Genomic DNA, 20,212 nt, shown 5'->3' on the forward strand with positions numbered 1-20,212 from the left:
CCAGAGGTAGAGAGATTGTTTGTCGTGGCATCACTCGATTTGCAACAAATTTCTTGCAATTTCAAGCAATTGTGAATCAAAAGCAAAGCCTGAAACAAATGTTCAACTCCGAAGAATTCAGAAAATCTAAATTTTACAAACAAAAGAATGGGTCAACACTTGAAGCAAGGAAGATTGTATTGGATTATGAATTTTAAAGTAGAGCTAGTGATATATTAAAAGTTTTCGAGCCTATAGTTAAAGTATTAAGGTTGGTGGATGGTGATACAAAGCCCATAATGGGTTTTCTTTATGAAGTGATTGACCAAGCTAAACAATCAATTCAAAAAATTCTGGTATCATTCTCAATACAAGGACATAATAGACAAGATATGGAAATTCATGCATTCCGATTTTCACTCTGCAGGTATGTTAGTAGAATTTATATTCAATTTTATCATATGATTATTAATTTCATATCTTCATTCTTAACCCGCAATTTCAATATGGAGTTGAACACGAGACTGATGTGTATAAAGAAACATTTGATGGAACCAATAGTGTCATCATGAAACTTGAAAGAGACATGGATAAACAAATTAAAGCTTTTAATCATGTTCACGTTGAAATCTTATATTTTAATCTCTTAAATAATAAATTAAGATTATACATTTATATATTGACATATTTTATGCTACATAGTTGTTTTTTATAGAAATAAGTTAGAGGCATTTGGTACACCTCAAGCTCAAGCAGCTTGATCTAAAATGAATCCAGGTAAAATAATATTTCTCATATTTCTTTATACTAGTGTATTTAAAACACTTTTTACGAGCATAATAATTTGTTTATTTTTCCTATTGACATAAATAGATGAATGGTGGATGATATTTGGTTCATGCTCTCCTGAACTTAAAAGCATTGGAATTAAAGTTCTCAGCCAAACAACTTCAGCCACAAATTGTGAGAGAAACTGAAGCACATTTAGCTACGTTCATACAAAGAAAAGGAATAGACTCGCGTATAATAGATTATATAGACTTGTCTATACATTTTACAATATGAAGTTGAAGATGAGAATTGAATTGAGAAAAAGTCATGAAGAAATTGAAGCAAGTTTCAATCCTATTAATCTTGACAACATATTCTAGGAATATGATCCATTGTCTGAATGGATAGGAGAAAGGGAAAATCCAGTATTAGATGGAGCACAAAATACAAAGTGGCTTCCTATAATTGACATCAGTGATAAAAATGAAAATATGGAAGTTGATAGTGATGATGTTGGTTCTGATGAACATAGTTTAAGCCCACCAAGTCAGGATGGTGGCAATGATGGTGGTAATGTTGAGGCTGGAGAAAGTGATGATGAAAGTGAACAAATGCACAATGATCCATATGAGGGGATGTCATTGTATAGGCGTGATCGTAACCTAATTGACCTCACAACGTCTAGACCGGGTATGATTAATTCTAGTGACTCATTTAATGATAACAATATAACTGAATCGCAATCTAGGAGAGGAAAAAAGAAACAAAATATTACACTTGAAGATGTTTCATCTTATACTCTTACACAAAGTTTTAGTGATTTTAGCATTAATGAAACATCCTAAAGCAGTCAAGGGTACAATCCAATACATATAGTATATTATCCACATGGTTATTATATACATCCTCAATAAGCAAGTGGACAAATTCCATCTCACCAGTCTTCATTAATGAATTATGAAGAACCTTATTATCAACAATCAAGTCATGGATTTTTTTATTATGTCTTTGGACAATGAGCTACACGAGATGGTAGTGAGTATGACAATGAAGATTATGCTCCACTACACCATTCTAGCATGTGGTAACAATTAACAATTAAAATGTGAGTATTCTGTGGATTTAATAATTTTCTTAAGATTTTTCAAGTGACATTTTTATAATATGAGTTGTGATGCTTTATCTTACTTTATTTTGTAAGGATATCATATCATTGAATATTGGTTTTGCTTCCTAATTAAGTATTTGATGATAATGAGAATTGCAATATATTGTACACTTCTAAGTGAATGTAATTCACTTTTGTTTATGCAAAAACAAGATAAAATGTTTTTTTTAATTGCACAATTATGTTATTTTGTTAAAACTTTATTTTAAATTGTTAATTGTCATTAAACAAAGTCAGAGCAAAAAACCTATGCAAAATGAATATTAATAATAGTTATAGTAATTATATATTATTTTTGTATTTTGTAGATACACTAACTAATTTCACGCTGCAGCAGGTGTAATCACATCGCAACGGCTGCAATGATCACAATCGTAATAACTGCAACTGTAATTACGACCACAATCATAATTTAAAACACTGAATGTGTATTAACTTTGTTGAAGTATGAAGAATACAAAATGTTAATTCCTTTTGAATTAAAAATAAATCAGGGAGGGTACCAATTAATTGGATTATTTGGTTTAAACTTCTGCTAATTAATCTCTGTTCTTGATTTCGAATTTTGGAGTGCAACATAATTCAGGACGTTGTCCATAATATAGTCCATATGATATTATTTTTTTCTAGTGAGCAATGGCTATTATATGGTTTGAGTTTAAATTATAAAAATAGTTGTTAAGAGAGCATCTAAAACCTATTAGATAGGAGCTCAATATATTGGGGCTATATTTTTTGGTATTATTAATGGTATTCTCTCATCTTTTGGTAAGGAAATATTCTCTTTCAGGGTGTGTGACTGCCCCTTCAAACAAGGGTTGCTCCCAGGAATCGAACCTTTAATCTTTTAATCATCCTATGATTTGATGAGGCTTGATACTACTAGGTCAATTCCTTGTTAGTTATTGGGTGTACATATATTTACTTTAAATCACTAACACAATTAAAATGTAGAACTAATATGCATAATCATCTGAAAAACTAAGATGCATAATTATTTTGTGCAGTCCAAACAGAAACACTGTACAGAGAAAGCATAAGCTTGATTTTCTTTCTTGAAACCACATCCCAAACTTCACTAGAATAAAATAAACTACAACCAATTCCAAAAAACATAAACATTTAATCTATAATCACAACTTGAAGTGCAATAGTGAGGAAGTTCCAATGCCCTTAGCATAATAATGAGTCAAGTACTCTTCTAAGGTGGCATCTGTGTATAGTGGTGGATTTTCTTCAGATAATAGTTCCTTGATTGGACCATAGACTAATGATGAACCTTCTCCTGTTAGATCATCTGTTCTAAACAATGATGCAACTGAAATTCTTGGACCAAGATGATTTGCTAAGACTCTGTGCTGAACACTAATGAACTTATCATTAGTAACAAGCTGCACAAGAAACAGTGAAATTGATCATCACTGTCCAATTCTTATTTTACATGTATGATTTATTTGTTCAATCCAGTGGACTTTGGGCTCCCTCCTTGTTCTAAGGTTTTAAAGTAAATGTGAAGAAATTATTGTTTACATCATAATCGTTCTTCCTAGTTAAATGTGACACCCCTCAATTGTTTTATATATGTTTTGTTAATCAATAATTTCTTAAAAGAAAACTCTTACATTTATCAATGGCCTCACTAGTCCCCCTGCCAATCGTTGTCATGATATAATTGTTGGATCCGACTGCAATCGGTGAGTCTCCACTCAGTGGAGAAATGCGATTGTTATCAGGGCATAGGAAGAATGGAAAACTATAAGTGAAACATCATGAACCAAAACCTTAAGGCAGTGATTTTATGAGCCTTTTAAGTGGAAAATACTCATTAAACCTTATCTTAAGGTTTTGGTTCGAGACATAGTGTCTCACTTGTTACTCTTCAATCTTATCATGTCTCATAACAATGACACTCACGATGCTTGGAGACTCCTCAATTGCGGTTGGGTCAAATAAGGAGTCTTTACACAAGAATTAAACTTGGGAGAACTTATCCCATTAACCCAGACAAGAGTGCAGTTGGATGCTACACAATAGTAAGCCAAGACAGTACACACAATCACCATGTCAATAAACTTAGTAAAGAAATACAAACAATCACCATTTCTTTAAAATTTAACATTAACTAAGATCTTATACTATGTTTAGCTTAAAAAATATGTACAAAAGCTATTTGAAAACACTATTTTCATCCATGATGATTGATGAACTTACCTGCAAAAGGTCCCCAATGTTAACTACAAGAGCTCCTGGGATGGGAGTCACATCAATCCATTGGTTGTGATGAAGAACTTGAAGACCACCAATCTGGTCTTGTAAGAGTATTGTTATGAAGTCATTGTCAGTGTGTTTGCTATTTCCCAAGGTTAACTCTGGCTCAGGACATGGTGGGTAATAGTGACATAGAAGCAGCATCCCTTCTACACAACCCAATTTTTCTTTAAGGTAAAAGCTGTTAAGGCCTAGAGCCTCTGATAGTAACTCAAACAAAGTAGAAGCAAAAGCCATTACTTCATTTGAGTAATCAATCACAATATCTCTGCAGGTATATTGTCAACTCATCAATGACAGAAATTTTCAATTTTTTAAGGGATAATATGACTATTAACAAACTAATAATTGTAAGCATGATTGACTAAGATCCACTCGTTTTATAATTTTTATATGAGAATTATTATCATTGGAATCCCTCTATATAAATTTAAATTTTATAATATCTTTCATAATAAATAAAATTATATATAACACTAATGATCAGCCACTGATTGCACCGTGCTCTCTCTATTTCTTATGATTGATCAAGATGTTGGAATTCTGATTAGTCTTTTCTCTTTTGACTAATGAACGTAGCAGTGATCCATCAATTTTCACCATCCTAATTCTTCTACTTAAACAATCCAAAACAAATAGTAAATTGTGATTAACTGTAGTATTATGACAAACCTGCAAACTTGTGGCAATTCTTCTGGTTTTGGTGGATGAGGTGCCATGACACATCCAAGTGAGTCTCTCCAATTAGCAACAGGATCATGGTACAAACTAAAATTCGAAACATAAACAACTTTTTTGCATGGATCACGTGTGTAATACTCTTTTCTCACCTTCACATCTTGTTGATGAAACCTACATGTTCCTTTTATCATCTCATCCAATACATGCATGGGAATTCCATGATTTATGACTTGAAAGAAACCCCATTTCTCACATGCATATCCAAGTTTTCCAACAACATCTTCTCTCAAACTAGAATCACCATGGATTCCTATGAGATCAATCATAGGAATACTGAAATTTGATTTGGTTGAGGTATCAGTGAGATCATTAGAGTTTCCACAATGGAACATGCGTGGAACTTTTGTGACACCGTTTTCTATGAGTCCTTGAACACCAGCTTTTGACTCATCAAATGTCTTTATTTCACTTTCTCTGTCATAACTGGAAACTCCTGTTCTAGTTTCAGATTCATCTGTGCTAGTGGAACCCATATTTAGAATCTATATCAGCATCAACTTTGAAATGAAAGTAACTATGAAAGTATAAAAATCAAGGGGATTGAGGAATGAAGAATGGAGAATGTGAAAGCTTTGGTTTCATTCTAGTTTTCCATATAAGGTGAATAAACTATAGGCATCCTTGTTTCTTTCCCTTGTAATGGATGCTATGAATTCAGGTCAACTAAATTATTGAAACGATTGGTTTTAATAATGCAACTTGATTGAAAACTGGCGTAGAGAAAGATTAACCACATTAAATATTCACTTTGACAGAGTATACGAAGGTTTTAATATTTATTTCTTAAGAGAGGAGAAATAATAGAATCAATCAATGATATGTGATTCTTTAACGGGGATAAAAATAAAAATGATTTGACAAAGTATCATAACTACAAAATCCTATGATTATAGATGACAAAATGAGTTATGTTCATGAGCCCCTACATTGCTCATAATTTTTGTGTGGATAAAACATATAAATTTTTTTCATTTACACATTTTGTTTAGCTCTTTGTTCCTTAAGATATAGCTAAAGGAAAAAAGAAGAAAAGATTAAATAAATTATGGTGTAACGTAATTTAATACCTCGATTGATTCAATTTCATATAAATATCGAGGTTTTTTTAAAATAAATTTTTTTTCAACTACTTTATTTAATTTCTTTTTATTTTTTTAAATTATTCATCAACTTGCAGGTCATGTATTCTTGTGTTGGCTTAAATTTTACTGGACTTTTACAATTATGGTAAAAATAGAGTGCTGCCCATTTTGCATATTTACCTCAAAAAACTAAATAAAAAGATGATTGGGGCTATTGAGACACCAAAACCCTTTGTTTTCTATTTTTATAGTATTTTCCAAATTTACCCCGACTTTATTTTTTCACTTCAACAAAATTAAAACTCATTTTATTCCAATTTAAAAGCTTATTCATATTACTGTGTGTTATTTACAACTAATTTATAGTTTTACTACTTTATCTTATATTTATGGTTTCGTGTACATTATAGATATTTTTCCTATTTATATATTCTTAATATTCAGTATTTTTTATTGTGTAGTTAATATTATTATTATTAATACAATTTTGACATGCATGAGATAATCATTGTGGCACCCATACTTTTTAACTTGGTAAATTTGTTATTATGGATTAATATTGTGATAAATAAAAGTAATATATATATAAACTAAAATTAAAAAATTGAATATATGAATTCATCATTAGTAATAATATTATATTTAATTCCAAAAGGATAGTAGGAATATGTAAGTTATAAATATAAATTATTAATAACGATAAAATAAGGGGGAAACAAAATTATGCCCTCTAACTACTATTTGTCGTTTAACAAATTTATTAGTTTAATCAAGTGACTGAGTTGAATTTATTAATGCCTATAGAAAATAGTTTATTAATATCCTTTTAATTTTTTAACTTGCTAAATACTCATTATCTTAATTAAGATAATTATGTGGTTGATTCAGAAAAAAAGAGAGGTGAAGAAAGGAAGTAAGAAATGAGAGTGAAATTTTCACCTATACTTATTTTTAGGACTTGTCAACATTATTTGTCCAAAAATGACAACAAATTTTGACCTCTCTTCCTATGCTTCACCCTTTTTTGGATTCTTTCAATTTTTTTGTACTAAATTCTCTTTTTGAATGCACTTGCATTTCTCACCACTAGCCACAAAGGTACATTGTCCTCTCTCTTTGCATTTTGCTTCCTTTTTCCTCAAGTAACCCCATTACCTCTTTTTTTTCCTTTCAAATTCTTATGATTCTTTCTGTCTATTTATTTATTTTTATGTTGGGAAAAGGAGCTCAATTGGAAATGTAATTACCTCTTTTGAATTGTATCTTTCAATTTTATTGCTTTATTAAGAGCCTAAGGCCTTTTGTGTTAGAACCTTCATTTATTGAACTTATGATCTATCATGATACTGAAAGTTTGTTTTCTTATAAGGTATCAGATTTGGATTTTCATTTTATTTTTTAATACAAGACACAATACAAAGTGATGATATTAATTATTGGGTTTCTGGGAGAGTTTTGATTAAAAATGAGAATGATAGTTTAGCTCCTTTCATGATTTGAAGCTCTTATATCTTCATATAAGGATTGGTGCAACAATTTTTCCTTTGAGGGCTCCACGTTATGGTTTTTGACTCATGTTCTAATCACATTGATTAGAAAATGTAGTTGCACCACTTTGATAAATTTTGCATTTGTGTTTTCTTATATAGCTCTAACCTTTGTATTTTAAATCTTATGAAATCAGATGTTAGGTTGTTATATCCGTGCTTTCCTTTTAGTCCTTTCATTATCTTCAGAGGTATTAAATGCAAGTGTTGGTGATGCTGATCCACGTTATAGGTACTTAGCTCCAATCTTCTTCCTTACAAAAATGTCCAGTTTGGTCCTCCAAAGATTACATTGCATCGCATCAAACCTTCCATTATAAGTATATCTAATTTCTTTTACTACTAAGGTATCTGTCACCCTATAAATCGGGAATTAATCCCTTTTAGGATATACGGAACTAACAAATATCACTTATAAGAATTGAAATCTTAATTTTTTTGTCATCCTAGGAATTTAGTGTGTTTTATATCACTAGACTAACGCCTTGTTGATTAAGTACCTCAAATTGATAACACAAAAATTATACACCATAACAAAATTGACCCTTCAATATCAAATTTTCCCATTAGATTGGTCCTTACGGTGACACTAAATGGGTAGAAATGAAAATTAAGAGTGTAATAATTATATAGTGTATTAAAATTTCATTTCAAAACTTATTGGCAAAGAGTCTAATAAATATTTAAATCATAGGTAAAATAATGGGGTAGGCGATATGAGAATTATTTCCTAACATGCCCCTTCTAGAAGTTTGATAGACCAAACAAAGAGTTATATTTGACACATAATTAAAAGATATCTTTTGGTCGATGATAACATGAGAAAATTGGGTTATGGCTTTGATACCATATAGAAAGATTAGGAATGATGAATATCTATCCATATCACTCAATAGTATGTATGACTTATATTTAAAAGTATATTAAATATGAGTAATGGATGATAGAGTTTCCATTACATGACCAATTTGATGTTGCTAATAGATTAAGGTCCAATGTGATGTCTTGTATATATTTGGAGGACAAAACCGGTGTATACTATTATGCTTACTAGTGTTTTATGACTTGTGTTTTGGGACTTGCTAGCAGTAATAAATTATGAAGCATGTGTTTTTTATTGTTCTTGTTTGCTGTGAAAATCAGGAGTTGTGTAAAACAATGTGAGGAAATTGGATGCATTGGTGAAAGATGCTTTCCAAACTGTAAATTTTCTTTAGATAGAGGCCTCAATGATCACCCATCACACATACTAGAATCACTTTACTTACAATGGAAAAAAGGGGATTGCCAAAATGATTGTAGGTATTACTGCATGCTTGATAGAGAAAAAGAAAGAGAGTTACTTAAAGATGTTCCAGTACAATATCATGGGAAATGGCCCTTTAGCCGCATCTATGGAATGCAGGTTTGTGAAAGAGTCATCCACATTAGAACAGAGATTTATCGTCCCAAATTATGTTTCGCACTAATAATGAATGTTCAAATTACATATTGTTATTAGCGCGAGACAGAATTTGAGACAACCGATCTTTGTTCTCCACATTATCCTTTCATTTGGAATTGGTGTCCAATGACATCTAAGTTTTTGTTCATATATATGATATGTTATGATATATTCAGGAGCCTGCTTCTGTGGCTTTCTCTGCCCTCAATATGGCAATGCATTTTTATGGTTGGGCATCATATTTCACTCTTTTGTACAATAAATTGCCTTTAAGATTTGGCAAGAAGCCATATTATGAGTATGCTGGTTTGTGGCATGTCTATGGGCTCTTATCAGTGAACTCTTGGTTCTGGAGTGTTGTTTTCCACACCAGGTAAGTTACTTGTGCAATAAATTCTAGTCTTTTGTACAAATTTCGATTTTCCTTGTTTAGCATGCCATTATGTTTTGGTAATTCTAATTTCCAAAAATGGATTGCTATTAGACCTTATGATTTATTTTTAGTAGTAAATAAATAAAAAAATAAATAAAATTATTCCGCCCCTCACATTCTAGAATAGTGAAGAGTCTAATATTGAAGAATGGTGCTAATGGTTAAGAGTGATGGACAATTTCCAAACAGTCCACAGCAAAAAGTTTCACTATTGGAAAGTGCATATTTGGTAGTAAATAAGTAACAATTCTCAATTAAAGCACAATTTTGAAAGTTTCATAGAATAAAATAATGATTAAAAAGGAGAGAAAGGGAAAAAGTGATGGGAAGAAAGAGGAATTGTTATATAAATTAATGTGAAATATAAATGTGATTAAATTGTAAAATCCATATAAGGACAAATAATAAGTTGCATCATTGGAGTGATAATAGAGTGAGTTGCCTAATCTAATGGAAAGTATAACAAGTTATGGATTCATTTAAGAACAATGGTAGAGTTGGAAGATTTTCTAAATCTCCTAATGACTTAGTTATGTAATGCTTCAAAAATAGATTGAACGAAATTTATACCTTAATCTAAGATGAACAAAAATCATGTCGGAAAGAAAATCATGTTTTTATGTCCTAGCTAATCAAATTCTAATATATAATATAAAAATATTGGTTAATGTTTTTATAATTTTTTAATTAATTATCATTTTCTAATTGGATTAGAACATGAGACAAATGATCTTCGTTCTATTAACATATGTAAAAAATTTCAGCTGTTTGCTTATAGGGATGGCAAAAAACCTTACTCATAGAAATACCCTCAACAGATACCCACAATAATAGATTTTGAGTGAAACGGTTTTTATGATATCCGTCATGTGGGTACCCACAAATTTATATATTTATTTTTTAATTAAATTTTTTATATAGTATTTTTTTTTTATTATTTTAAGATTATATATCATATGTTTTATTACTATTTCATAATAAATTACACATATTTGACTACGATCATAAACTTATCATATAAATATCATATTATTCATGTAATAATTATTTTTACATATTTAATTATTACAAGTTATATAAATATATAATTAAAATTAAAAATTCGTTGGGTACCCGTAAATACCCACTACTCGTACGGGTACTCGCAAATATTGTAGGTTTAGGATCACGATAGCCCTACCCACATTCTGGGTGCTGGTTGCCATCCCTACTTGCTTAATTTTTTTTATCTCGGTATGCATGTAAGAAAGTTAATCTCCTTGGTTTTCTAATCCAACTGAAATAATTTAGAAAAGATACAACATGTCATATTATACATTAAATATAATAACATAAACATGTTTCTTAAGTTTTGTATAACATTTATTTTTATTTCCTCTTTCCATTGCAGAGATTTTGATTTATTAGAGAAATTAGACTACTCATCTGCGGTTGCTCTTCTAGGATACTCTCTCGTTTTAACAATATTAAGAAGCTTTAATATCAAGGATGAAGCCACTAGAGTCCTTATTTTCTCTCCATTGACAGCTTTTGTTATAACTCACATAATGTTCCTCAATTTCGTGAAACTAGACTATGGTATGTCTTTACAAGTACACTTTATGTTATAAACGAATTTTGATGCATAGAATTTTATGAAGATGTCATTGTTTTCTTTATTTCCCTCTCTTAGAAAAAATCACTTTGCGTTTTTGTTAACTATATATGCCATCCACTTTTGTACGTATCTTCAGCTTCAATGGTAATTAAGATTATTGACTAGATAGATATAAATTTTAATGTGTATTTTGTTTTATCATTTCTTTAATTTGTGGTTTTTCTTACTAGTCTTGTGATTTGAACATCAAGTTTTGGATATTATTTAAGAACATAAACATTTATTTTTGTTTCTTTTTTATTCGGTATAACATTTTTGTCTCACGAGAATGTCTAAAAACAGATCATCTTTACTCTTTTGTGCTAGAGAGAAATTCTGTTTTTTATTTTATTTTTAACGATAAAAGTGTTATTTTCCATTATAAATAATGATATAAGTATCATTATAATTTGTCTTTTCTTTTAGTTTTTAAAATACTTTCATCTCGAATATAAGTAAATAATACTCCTAAAAATATGGTCTAATATGAAAATTTGTTCCCTTTAATGATGTTCTAGTATAACAATTTTCTAAGTATTTTTCATATTTTCAACATATACACATTTCAAAAACAACAAAGAGACATACATTTGTTGTTGTCCCATTAAACAGATGTTTTTCCCAAAGCATTTTTCTTATCCATGCCTTTTATTATTTCCCTCTTATGATTTATTATGATGTTCTGATTTTAACTATGCAGGATGGAATATGAAAGTTTGTGTATCAATGGCTGTGTTACAACTTACCACTTGGACAATTTGGAGTTGTGTAAGTCACCATCCCTCATGGTGGAAGCTCTTATTTGTTGTTATTGGTGGTGGCCTTGGAATGCTACTAGAAATATATGATTTCCCTCCATATAAAGGACTTTTAGATGCACATGCTCTTTGGCATGCTACTACTATTCCTCTAACCTACCTTCTATGGAGTTTCATTAAGGATGATGTTGAGTTTTTAACAGCTAAACGTTTAAATAAAGCCAAGAAGTCTAAGTAGTCTCACTTCATTTGGAAGTTCTTTTTTTTTTTGGGCTTATGATATATTTAAATGTCCATCATTGTCTAATTGTGTATTTGTAGTTAGGAAAACAATGAATGTGACTTTTATGAATATTTTCTTCAATAGAACAAGACTTCTCTCCCTTCATGTTCTTACACTTTTGCTTCAGCTTACTTAGATATCCATGATAAGCTGATTTTAAATAGTAATTTTGTAAATAAAAAAATTAGCACTATAAAGAGTACCCTTTACCTAAAAACTAATCCATTTCAGGGTGTATGACTGCTTCTCCCAATAAGTGTCGCTATTAGGAATTAAATCATTGATCTTTTGGTCATCCTGGTGATCTAATGAGACATTATACCACTAGACTAATGTCTTCTTGATTAGTCATTTTGTAATTGTAGTTGGGTAAACGATTTCATTTAGAAAGAAAAATGATAGAGTCTCCTACAATGTATATTTGTCTCAATAATGTATTGGTTGTTGCACATTTATTAATAACTACCCACATTAGCAACTTTTGATCATGTTATAAATTCATTATTTGAAAAATATACCTAACATTATAAATAAAAAATAATGATTAAAATTAAACTCATTACCTTCATTGAATACATAATAATAAAGGAACTAAAATGAATAGGAGACACATGTAATCTGGCCCAGTTACTTTATAGGAGGCCCTTGTAATATGGCCCAGTTACTTTAAATAGCAAGTTGGTTAGTTAGTGTTAGTTATAATCAATTAGTTAGTTTTATTCTTGAGTTACTACTTTGTGTCATTGCTATTCATTCATTGAGATTCAAATAATTCATTCTTCTTCATCTTCCCATGTCTTACAAATTTAATATGGTATCAAAACTCTCCACCTGAGAGCTCTGTTGCGCCATTATTATTACAAGTTATATAAATATATAATTAAAATTAAAAATTCGTTGGGTACCCGTAAATACCCACTACTCGTACGGGTACTCGCAAATATTGTAGGTTTAGGATCACGATAGCCCTACCCACATTCTGGGTGCTGGTTGCCATCCCTACTTGCTTAATTTTTTTTATCTCGGTATGCATGTAAGAAAGTTAATCTCCTTGGTTTTCTAATCCAACTGAAATAATTTAGAAAAGATACAACATGTCATATTATACATTAAATATAATAACATAAACATGTTTCTTAAGTTTTGTATAACATTTATTTTTATTTCCTCTTTCCATTGCAGAGATTTTGATTTATTAGAGAAATTAGACTACTCATCTGCGGTTGCTCTTCTAGGATACTCTCTCGTTTTAACAATATTAAGAAGCTTTAATATCAAGGATGAAGCCACTAGAGTCCTTATTTTCTCTCCATTGACAGCTTTTGTTATAACTCACATAATGTTCCTCAATTTCGTGAAACTAGACTATGGTATGTCTTTACAAGTACACTTTATGTTATAAACGAATTTTGATGCATAGAATTTTATGAAGATGTCATTGTTTTCTTTATTTCCCTCTCTTAGAAAAAATCACTTTGCGTTTTTGTTAACTATATATGCCATCCACTTTTGTACGTATCTTCAGCTTCAATGGTAATTAAGATTATTGACTAGATAGATATAAATTTTAATGTGTATTTTGTTTTATCATTTCTTTAATTTGTGGTTTTTCTTACTAGTCTTGTGATTTGAACATCAAGTTTTGGATATTATTTAAGAACATAAACATTTATTTTTGTTTCTTTTTTATTCGGTATAACATTTTTGTCTCACGAGAATGTCTAAAAACAGATCATCTTTACTCTTTTGTGCTAGAGAGAAATTCTGTTTTTTATTTTATTTTTAACGATAAAAGTGTTATTTTCCATTATAAATAATGATATAAGTATCATTATAATTTGTCTTTTCTTTTAGTTTTTAAAATACTTTCATCTCGAATATAAGTAAATAATACTCCTAAAAATATGGTCTAATATGAAAATTTGTTCCCTTTAATGATGTTCTAGTATAACAATTTTCTAAGTATTTTTCATATTTTCAACATATACACATTTCAAAAACAACAAAGAGACATACATTTGTTGTTGTCCCATTAAACAGATGTTTTTCCCAAAGCATTTTTCTTATCCATGCCTTTTATTATTTCCCTCTTATGATTTATTATGATGTTCTGATTTTAACTATGCAGGATGGAATATGAAAGTTTGTGTATCAATGGCTGTGTTACAACTTACCACTTGGACAATTTGGAGTTGTGTAAGTCACCATCCCTCATGGTGGAAGCTCTTATTTGTTGTTATTGGTGGTGGCCTTGGAATGCTACTAGAAATATATGATTTCCCTCCATATAAAGGACTTTTAGATGCACATGCTCTTTGGCATGCTACTACTATTCCTCTAACCTACCTTCTATGGAGTTTCATTAAGGATGATGTTGAGTTTTTAACAGCTAAACGTTTAAATAAAGCCAAGAAGTCTAAGTAGTCTCACTTCATTTGGAAGTTCTTTTTTTTTTTGGGCTTATGATATATTTAAATGTCCATCATTGTCTAATTGTGTATTTGTAGTTAGGAAAACAATGAATGTGACTTTTATGAATATTTTCTTCAATAGAACAAGACTTCTCTCCCTTCATGTTCTTACACTTTTGCTTCAGCTTACTTAGATATCCATGATAAGCTGATTTTAAATAGTAATTTTGTAAATAAAAAAATTAGCACTATAAAGAGTACCCTTTACCTAAAAACTAATCCATTTCAGGGTGTATGACTGCTTCTCCCAATAAGTGTCGCTATTAGGAATTAAATCATTGATCTTTTGGTCATCCTGGTGATCTAATGAGACATTATACCACTAGACTAATGTCTTCTTGATTAGTCATTTTGTAATTGTAGTTGGGTAAACGATTTCATTTAGAAAGAAAAATGATAGAGTCTCCTACAATGTATATTTGTCTCAATAATGTATTGGTTGTTGCACATTTATTAATAACTACCCACATTAGCAACTTTTGATCATGTTATAAATTCATTATTTGAAAAATATACCTAACATTATAAATAAAAAATAATGATTAAAATTAAACTCATTACCTTCATTGAATACATAATAATAAAGGAACTAAAATGAATAGGAGACACATGTAATCTGGCCCAGTTACTTTATAGGAGGCCCTTGTAATATGGCCCAGTTACTTTAAATAGCAAGTTGGTTAGTTAGTGTTAGTTATAATCAATTAGTTAGTTTTATTCTTGAGTTACTACTTTGTGTCATTGCTATTCATTCATTGAGATTCAAATAATTCATTCTTCTTCATCTTCCCATGTCTTACAAATTTAATATGGTATCAAAACTCTCCACCTGAGAGCTCTGTTGCGCCATTCATCTACTTCACCCTTCTCTTCTTCTTCCTTAAATCTTAGTCACCATAGTTGACCAAACTCCTTGTTCTGAATCTCGTAATCATTGACTTACCATCTCATTCCTATCCACCGTTCCTCAACGAATCTTCAAGAAAACAATATGCAAGCCGAATTGATTCAAAGCAACTCAGAAATGGACGTGCATCAAAATACCTTCTATCTTCACCCTGGATAAAATCCAGGCTTTGCTTTGGTTTCTATGCCTATTGATGGAACCAACTATCACTCCTAGAGCAGGTCGATGAGAAGAGCTCTAATTTCAAAAAACATATACAAAATTGTTAATGGAGCCAGATCCCTCTGATTCAACCTACGAAGCCTGAGAGAGATGTAATACTATGGTCGTTTCATGGATAACAAGATCCTTATCACCTCAAATTGCTCAGAGCACAGTTTATATAGATGGTGCTCAACATTTTGTGGGAAGACCTCAAAGAGAAGTTCTCTAAAGGGGGTCACTTTAGGACCTCTGATTTGCTCCAAGAGATCCACTCCATTAGACAAAGTGATAGAAGTGTTTCTTCCTTTTTTACTGACCTAAAAGTCTTATAGGAGGAATTGGATGCACTCACACCTTTGCCTGTTTGCATATGCAAAAATAAATGCACATGCAACTCTTTAAAGAAGGTTAAGGACAGTAGAGATACATAGTATGTTATCTATTTTTTGAAGGGCCTGAATGATCGTTACAACACAATCATGACTCAGATTCTTCTAATGGAACCTTTGCCCAATATAGACAAGGTTTATTCCTTTGTATCTCAGCAAGAAGGACAACTAGATTCATTGATCCAATCAGATCAGAAAAACATGGTAGCATATGTGAATTCAAGACAAGCTTGGAGAGGAAATTCAACAAAAATAATGTATCTTATGGAAGAGCTAATCAAGGTAGCAGTAGTAGATTTCTTGCAAAAGAAGGAACCATGGCCAATACCAACCAAGGGGCACCGAACAGAAGCATACTTGGAAAAGGCCACGTTGGAGGAGGCAACAACAAACTTTGTACTTTCTGTGGTAGAGATAATCACACAGTTGATACTTGTTATTACAAAAATGGTTTTCCTTCCAACTTTAAATTCAGAGCTAGACCAACATGAGGAACTGTGAACATTGTACTCAGTGATGGTGGCAAAGATGGTAATGAATTGGTTAGGGTTACTAATGCAAAGGGTATTGTTGAGTCAACAAGAAGAAAGCAAAAGTCAGAACTGACCTTTGAACCAATGCATTCATCAATCATGTTAAGAGCAGTGAAGAAAATGTGACTCAATCAGGTAACCTTTTTCCTTCAACATTGTTGGATACTTGATACTAGAGCAACTGACCGTGTCACAAACAATCTCACAAATTTCATCACTTATCACAACATTAAGCATATCTTGATAAAACTGCCAAATGGTTTTTCTGTCCTTGCAAATCAGTCAGGAACAATTGTTCTTTCTGATGCACTAACACTAAATGAAGTACTTTACATACCTGATTTTAACTACAATCTAATTCTTATACATAAGCTCACTGCCTCTCTAAGATGCATCATTACTTTTGACAATAAATGTTGTGTCATCCAGGATATGATTACCTCGAGGATGATTGGATATGCTAAAGTCTATAATCATCTATACATCCTCACCAAAGACACCAAACCAGATTGCAATTTTTCGCATAGTGTTAACACTACTTGTAATATAGATTCTTTTGATCTTTGGCATTTACGTTTAAGACATCCCTCACACAATGTATTGCAACACATATGCAGATTATTTCCATATGTGACTTTTAATCCAAATGAAGTTTTTGACTCATGACACTTAGCCAAACAATCTAAAATGTCTTTTAAAAATAGTTCCTCTGTTACTGCTCACCCCTTTGATATTGTACATATGAACATATGGGGATCTATTGGTGTCCCATCCATTCATGGTCATAGATACTTTTGACCATAGTTGATGATTTTTCAAGGCACACTTAGTTATTCTTGATACCAACCAAAACTGATACAAGAAGTCTCACTAAGAATTTTGTGACATTGGTTCTGGTTTAATTTGACAAAATAATTGAAATCATTAGATCAGATAATGGAGTAGAATTTCTTATGCCTGATTTTTATGCTAACTCTGGAATTGTGCATCAAACATCATGTGTTGAAACAACACAACATAATTTTGTTGTTGAAAGGAAGCATATGCACATCTTGAATGTGACCAGATCATTGCTTTTCCATTCTAATTTGCCAAAGGTTTTTTGGAGCTATGCTTCTAAACATGCAGTTTACTTGATAAACAGGCTGCCCGCACCAGTTTTGGATCTCAAATCACCATCAAAGGCTCTACATGGTGTTCAACCATCATTGGCAGACTTGAAGGTTTTTGGGAGCTTATGTTATGCAACCACACTTACAAAAAATATGACCAAGTTGGATCCTAGAGCAAGGAGATGCATTTTCCTTGGATACAAATCTAGAATAAAGGGCTACTTGCTTCTAGACATGAAAACCAGGTAGACTTTTGCTAGTAGAAATGTCCATTTCTATGAACACATACTGCCTTTTTCCCAATCACCATCTCAACCAATCAAACCAACATCTGACCCATCCAACTTATTACCCTTCCTACAATATGAGCACCCTACCACATTAGTCCAAAACACAAGTAACACCCTAGACGCAACATCACCACTTCTTCCTTATCAATAATAGATCATTACTTCTCCCGCAGACCAACAAACAAGTCAACCATTAAATCATCCAATACCCACATGTTAAATCTCAAACCAACCAACAAGCTCACATCAACCCATGGACCAACCAACACCTTTAACCAACTCACCTACAATTAACCTTAGGAGATCTTAGAGGTCACATATCCCACCTACATACCTCAAATATTTCCACTACAACCTTCTTAATTCATCTACCTTTGTCCAACATATAAAACTTTGTCTCCAAGTTATATGCATTACATCCTTACTATAACAACCAACAATGAGCCAAGGACCTTCAATCAGGCTGTTTAGTCACAAGAATGGATCAAGGCTATGCGGAATGAGATAAAAGCCTTGAAACAAAATGGTACTTGGACAAACATGGATTTTCCCCCTTGTAAGAAAGCCATAGGATCAAAGTGGGTCTATAAATTGAAATTCAAGGCTGATGGAAGCATTGAGAAGCATAAAGCTCGCCTTGTGGCAAAGGGTTATACTCAAACTGAGGGGTTGGATTAATTTGATACATTTGCCCCAGTAGTCAAACTCACAACAGTAAGAAATCATGTTAGCTATTTCTTCTTCTCAAGGCTGGTTTTTGGAAAAATTAGATGTAAATAATGTTGTTTTGCATGGTGATTTGGACGAAGAAGTGTATATGAAGCTACCTCAAGGTGTTAGTTGTTTCATTCCCAACGAACCAAGTATGTAAACTAAACAAGTATTTGTATGGCTTGAAGCAAGCAAGTCACCAATGGTTTTCAAAGTTTTCTCAAGCCTTAATGGACTTGGGATACATTCAATCACAGCATGATCATTCACTATTCACTAAAAGCACTTCATTTACTTTCATTGTTTTGCTGATTTATGTAGATGATCTAATAATAGCAATCAGTAATTCTCAAGAAATTTGTTCTGTCAAACAACACCTTAACACACAATTCAAAATCAAAGACCTTGGTCAACTTAGATATTTTCTAGGTTTAGAAGTTGCACATTCTGCCAAGGGAATATCAATGTGTCAAAGGAAGTACACATTAGATTTGTTATTAGACACTGGTTTCTTGACTTCTAAACTGGTAAACACCCCCATGATAACGGGTTCTTCTCTATCTCAGAATGATAGTGCCTTATTTCAAGATCCTTTGCTATATAGACAATTGGTAGGAAGACTTTTATACCTAACCAACACACGCCCATATATCTCTTTTATTGTCCAACAACTTTCTCAATTCATGGTCTCACCAACTCTTAATCACTACAAGAGACTCACTAGAATCCTAAGATACCTCAAGGGGAGCCTGGGTCAAGGACTACATTATTCTACCAATTCTTCCTTGCATATAAATGGGTTCAGTGACTCTGATTGAGCCACATGCCCAGACACAAGGAAATCCATTTCTAGTTACTATATGTTTATGGGAGATTCACTGATTTCATGGCGATCCAAGAAGCAGAATATAGTTTCCAGATCATCTTCTGAAGCCGAATATCGAGCATTGGCTTATGCTTCTTGCGAAATTTAGTGGTTAACATTCTTGTTGAATGATTTCTGCCTCAACTACACACAACCAACTTTGCTCTACTGTGATAATAATTCGGGTCGATATATAGTTGCCATTCCAGCCTTTTATGAACAAACAAAGCATATCGAAATCAATTACCATGTTGTTTGGGAGAGACTCCAAAAGAAGCTTTTCCACTTACTGCTTATCTCTACTCATGACCAAGTAGTTGATCTCTTGACCAAAGCCTTAGAACCTGCCATTTTAAAGCATTTGTTGCCCAAGCTTGGAGTTGTCAATATACATGCTCTAACTTGAGGGGGTAATAAAGTAACTAAAATGAATAAGATGTTCATGTAATTTGGCCCAATTACTTTTATAGGAGGCCCATGTAATCTGGCCTATTTACTTTAAATAGCAAGCTGGTTAGTTAGTGTTAGTTATAATCAGTTAATTAATTTTCTTTTTAGCTTTGTATATTAGTTATTGCTTTGTGCCATTGCCATTCATTCAATAAGATTCAGATTAGTCA

The 20,212-nt window shown here is 31.7% G+C and overlaps 3 protein-coding genes across 3 annotated transcripts; 2 read left to right on the forward strand and 1 right to left on the reverse strand.

Moving 5' to 3' along the window:
* Positions 1 to 2,881: 2,881 nt before the first annotated feature.
* Positions 2,882 to 5,566, reverse strand: LOC109340580 (1-aminocyclopropane-1-carboxylate oxidase homolog 1-like). The gene is made up of 3 exons (XM_019578301.1): positions 4,859 to 5,566; positions 4,130 to 4,454; positions 2,882 to 3,309 (listed from the first exon to the last, which is right to left on the reverse strand). Exons 1-3 carry the CDS (start codon positions 5,398 to 5,400, stop codon positions 3,052 to 3,054), a joined length of 1,125 nt encoding a protein of 374 aa, XP_019433846.1. The 5' UTR covers positions 5,401 to 5,566; the 3' UTR covers positions 2,882 to 3,051.
* A 1,454-nt stretch (positions 5,567 to 7,020) lies between these two features.
* LOC109340586 (post-GPI attachment to proteins factor 3-like) lies at positions 7,021 to 12,195 on the forward strand. The gene is made up of 6 exons (XM_019578309.1): positions 7,021 to 7,107; positions 7,694 to 7,788; positions 8,700 to 8,961; positions 9,177 to 9,373; positions 10,824 to 11,011; positions 11,770 to 12,195. Exons 1-6 carry the CDS (start codon positions 7,075 to 7,077, stop codon positions 12,063 to 12,065), a joined length of 1,071 nt encoding a protein of 356 aa, XP_019433854.1. The 5' UTR covers positions 7,021 to 7,074; the 3' UTR covers positions 12,066 to 12,195.
* A 1,045-nt stretch (positions 12,196 to 13,240) lies between these two features.
* On the forward strand, positions 13,241 to 14,664 carry LOC109340587 (post-GPI attachment to proteins factor 3-like). The gene is made up of 2 exons (XM_019578310.1): positions 13,241 to 13,480; positions 14,239 to 14,664. The coding sequence occupies exons 1-2, from the start codon at positions 13,450 to 13,452 to the stop codon at positions 14,532 to 14,534; spliced, it is 327 nt and encodes a 108-aa protein (XP_019433855.1). The 5' UTR covers positions 13,241 to 13,449; the 3' UTR covers positions 14,535 to 14,664.
* The last annotated feature ends 5,548 nt before the right edge of the window (positions 14,665 to 20,212 follow it).

This window comes from Lupinus angustifolius, unplaced genomic scaffold (genome assembly GCF_001865875.1).
Source record: "Lupinus angustifolius cultivar Tanjil unplaced genomic scaffold, LupAngTanjil_v1.0 Scaffold_203_33, whole genome shotgun sequence".
Taxonomy (NCBI): Eukaryota; Viridiplantae; Streptophyta; class Magnoliopsida; order Fabales; family Fabaceae; genus Lupinus; species Lupinus angustifolius.